Below are 4,095 nucleotides of genomic sequence, written 5' to 3'. Positions count from 1 at the left end.
GATAAGAGCGCTATGACGACGGGCAGCTCACTGATGGTGGATGGGGGATTTCTTGTCTCCTGAGACGACACCTGCATTTCCTACCTGCCCTTAATTCTCAAACTAGTACTGCATAGCTGTAAGCTGGATAGAAAACGACACACACCTAGTCTTGCTTGCAGGGCTGGAATCTGTATGGGAGCGAGGCAGAAAATTACCTCCAGAGAGCTGCGACATAATAAAGTTCACATACGCTGTCATGGAGAATGTTTATTGCACCAAATAAGGTTTTATCTTGTCACTCTACATGATGATTAGAAATTGGACCTGTCTCTTCCAACCCTTTTCCCCCCCCACAACCCTCAGAAGCTCTCCCTGTTCCATCCCGATCCATAGAGCCCGTGCGCACTTTCAGTGGGAAGGGAAGGAAGAAGTTAGCAGACTCCTCATTGCTTCCTTTGATGTCTTTAGTAGAAAAAAACAAAACAGAGGCAACAACCACAGCCCTGCTCTGCAGAGACTGGATTTGGGGGGGGAGGCCCTGCTAAAGACTGATGGGGGGAGCAGCACCGCTGTCCTAGGCTGTGCACATACAAAAAGGCAAATACATGGATTGCACAGAGCTGTATCACTCACCGAGTCTGGCTAGTCCCCAGTAAAGCACCTAATGGCTGGTTCTTCAGCTTTGGCCCCTTGCGGGGCTGCGTATGGTTTCTTTAACAGTCTCAGGCACGTATCTGCTAGAGCACCGATGTGTTAACTACTGGCCACAGCAGGCTGGGCAAGGAGACCCTACCACTCTCCCGGCTGCTCTGGTCATTCAGCACCATTCGTATCAGCTCCCTCCCCACTCCCGTGGGGATCTTCACCACCTGCAGGTTTCACCAGGTGTTTCCAGGACAGGATGGATGTCTCGGCTCTTTCAGCTTGGAGTTCAGTGGAGTCAAAACAGCCTGTTGCCCCAAGAAGCTACCTTGCCTTCCCCATTGTACCTCCCCTGGGGTCTGTACAGCCCCCAGCTAGTCTCCTGCCCCCGCTGCCCCTTCACATCAACACTGACGTTAAATCAAAGAGACATTTAAAAAACACTGACTTCGTACATGATGAAGGGCCCTACACATCCCAGCCCCCTCCAGAATCACCCAGCTAATACGCGATCTGTCAGAGGACAACATGCTGAGCCAGCACCTAGGCCACAGCCCTCAAAACACGGTACACTTTTTGCCAGGCTTCTTCACGGGCGGTGGGCAGAGCACAGCCCGGATGGCTTCATCAAACACCGTCTTCAAGCCCCGCTGCGTCAGGGCAGAGCACTCGAGGTACTTTACCGACCCTAGGGGAAAGACAGCTCCAGCTCAACCACTCCAGTCCCACCAGGACATGCTGTCCCGCACCCACTCCACAATAAACAGCTCAATGCCATGGAGATCTGCCAGTACACGAGACTCACCAATCTCCCGAGCCATGGCCAAACCCTGAGGGTAGGTGATGGGGGCCAGTTTCTTGTCACGTAACCTTTCAATGGTGTCCTTATCATCCCTCAAGTCCAGCTTGGTGCCCACCAGGATGATGGGTGTATTTGGGCAATGGTGTCGGACCTCAGGATACCACTGAAACAGAGAGGCATGATAAGGAAAGTAGGAAAGAGGTTTTTACTGCTGTCTGACATGGGGACAACACCTGAACAGGACACTTGTGCCTGTAGTGTGCTCTGCCTGTATACGCTCTGCAGAAAGAGTCTGGTGCAGACGTAATAACGAATCACGACAGGCAGTACCAGCTGCACACGGTGCTTCCCTTAACTGCACTTCAGCTTCCAGGACATCCCTTATCTTCTTTCAGATGCAGATTCAAAAAGGCAAAAACTTGGCCAAAGAACACACGAATAAAAGGTAGGCCCCTCCTAAAACCTGCAGACTATGACCTTCCCTTATCAAAACATGACTGCTGAAGTTTTGGGCTTGCAGGTGTAGTGCTGGATGGGGCAGGGGACTTCACTGGTTCCTCCCTTCCACTGTTTCACCCAGAATACTTTACCTTGGCTCTGACATTCTCAAAGGAGGCCGGACTCACAAGGGAGAAGCAGATCAAGAAAACATCCTGCGTGGAAACAAGAGGGTCAGCAGTGTAGAAAGAAACAGCTAGAGACAACAGAGGGAAGGTGGAGGGGAGCCTTGCAGAGGACACCCTCCCCCACAAGCAAGGACTGTGGCTGCAAGAAGTTCTTCCCCATTGAGGGTGCTAAACTAAGAGAGGGAAGGATGGACTTTGAGTGCAGGACTTCATCTTCTTTTACCACGCTGGGCTCTGCAGCCACAAACACCTTAACAGCGCTATGGGCTTCACTCCTGGCAGAGGCCGTGTAGGAATCACTACAGCCAGGAAAACACTGTGAGTGCTGCCCAACAGTGAGCTGTGCTGCCGAGAGAGAGAATGGGAATGTGGCACGTGGCTCGGCTGCACAGCAGCCCCACGCCATTCCTTTCACCTGAGCCTCTCCATGACACGCATAACCATTCAAACACCATTACAAAGCAGGGACTAAACCAGGACAATCTCTTAGGAGAAATTCAGCTGTGATACTTCTTAAAGAACCAGGATTATTGTTACAGCTGCAGGAACTTAAGACTTTCCTCAGACGAAAGAAGCCTGACAGGCTGTGGGAGCCTCCCTGTCTCCCACAGGGAGCAGACAGAACCAGTCCAAGCCCAGCACTCACCGTCTGTGGATAGGAAAGAGGCCGCAGTCGGTCATAATCCTCTTGCCCTGCAGTATCCCAGAGGCCAAGGTTCACTGGCTTTCCATCTACCATGACATTGGCAGAATAGTTATCAAACCTGTCAAGAAGAGTCCCCCCATCAGTGGCAATCTTGTAGCCCACGCATCGCTTTATACAAAATCCAAGGAGATGATGCTGTAGCACGTCCCAGTGGGGACAGTCTGCCCTCCTCGCAGACACAGCCCCACCACTGGCATCCTCCTCCTGTGTGAAGCTCAGCCTGAGTCAGGACAGCCTTCTCCTCCCCTACAAAACCACCCTGTACAGGCACGTGCACACGGAGCGAAAACCAACGGAAGCCCAAGGCCGTTACTCACACAGTGGGGATGTATTCTCCAGGAAAGGCATTCGTGGTGTAACTGATCAGCAGGCAGGTCTTCCCCACAGCTCTGCGGAGAGTACAAGTGACAGGCATAAAGAAGGGTACTGCAGGAAAGCACTGTGAAACTCACCCTTCCCCCACCCCAAAAAGAGGTTAGGCGAGAAGGTGACAGGCAAGCGAATTCTCTAGCTGTGAAGAACCAGGCCTGGACTCACAATGTCCCTTGCCCGACCCTGCTCACTCCCAATCCTTTTCTCCATCTGTTCAACCTCAGCAAAACACCAGGCAAAATGTATTTGTTCCAGGAACCAAAAGAGAGGGAATAAATCAGGGTTCTGTGCTGGACTCAACACATCCATAATAATCTAGCAGAATGGGTAAACAGTGAGGAGAAAAAAACAGGCAACACCACAGAATTATTCAAGCTACTCAGATACAGGAATTCAATGTCAATAAACCCAGAGGGAAAAAAATAAGTATCCACAAACAAAACTGAACTTTAAAATGGACCACTGTCAGCTGGAAAGATTCTGGCATCAGTGTAGATCACCGAAAATATCAGCCCAGGGCTTTGCTGAAGGCAGGTGGGACTGGTCAGCCCAGTGGTGGCAGCTGGCAGGGGCTGGGCCTGGCTGGCACTAGCCTGGGCACATGCACTTCAGTGAGCCCTGCTGCGCGAGGGAAAAGCTTAGTTACGAGAAGAGAGGAGTGTCGGGAGCGTGAACAACCTATTTACCACTGCGAAAGTTGTGAACTGCAGAGAACCTTCCAGAGATCGTGAGTGCCAGTGCCAGGGAAAGCTGTCTGTTAGGTGCCTGAGCGAAGCTGAACAACCAGCAGAGATGGGGATCCTCTGCCCAATTCTGTAAGAATGGGAGCGATGCAAGAGACTTCAGGAGCAAGCGAGAGACCCCATGGGACCCACAGTCCTGCACCGGGATGGCACAAAGCACAGCGAGAACCACTACAGCAATGCACCCAGCTTCTCCCTTGGATCTGGTCCCGTCTCCTGGAG

The 4,095-nt window shown here is 51.9% G+C and overlaps 2 protein-coding genes across 2 annotated transcripts in view; one reads left to right on the top strand and one right to left on the bottom strand.

Moving 5' to 3' along the window:
• The window catches only part of DCXR (dicarbonyl/L-xylulose reductase), a gene marked incomplete at its 5' end in the record, with an annotated part of 1,655 nt that extends 1,592 nt beyond the window's left edge, over window positions 1–63 (top strand). The window contains one exon of the mRNA XM_010136002.1: window positions 1–63. This exon is cut by the window's left edge and continues 21 nt beyond it. Coding sequence (XP_010134304.1) covers window positions 1–63 — 63 coding nt within the window.
• A 173-nt stretch (window positions 64–236) lies between these two features.
• On the bottom strand, window positions 237–3,173 carry RAC3 (ras-related C3 botulinum toxin substrate 3 (rho family, small GTP binding protein Rac3)). Its single transcript, XM_010136001.1, has 5 exons — window positions 3,076–3,173; window positions 2,699–2,816; window positions 2,017–2,079; window positions 1,430–1,589; window positions 237–1,312 (listed from the first exon to the last, which is right to left on the bottom strand). The coding sequence occupies exons 1-5, from the start codon at window positions 3,171–3,173 to the stop codon at window positions 1,182–1,184; spliced, it is 570 nt and encodes a 189-aa protein (XP_010134303.1). The 3' UTR covers window positions 237–1,181.
• Window positions 3,174–4,095: the final 922 nt, after the last annotated feature.

This window comes from Buceros rhinoceros, unplaced genomic scaffold, assembly GCF_000710305.1.
Source record: "Buceros rhinoceros silvestris isolate BGI_N320 unplaced genomic scaffold, ASM71030v1 scaffold19135, whole genome shotgun sequence".
NCBI classification, from domain to species: Eukaryota; Metazoa; Chordata; class Aves; order Bucerotiformes; family Bucerotidae; genus Buceros; species Buceros rhinoceros.
Note: the sequence above shows the minus strand (reverse complement) of the source record. Positions and strands in the feature narration are given on the sequence as shown.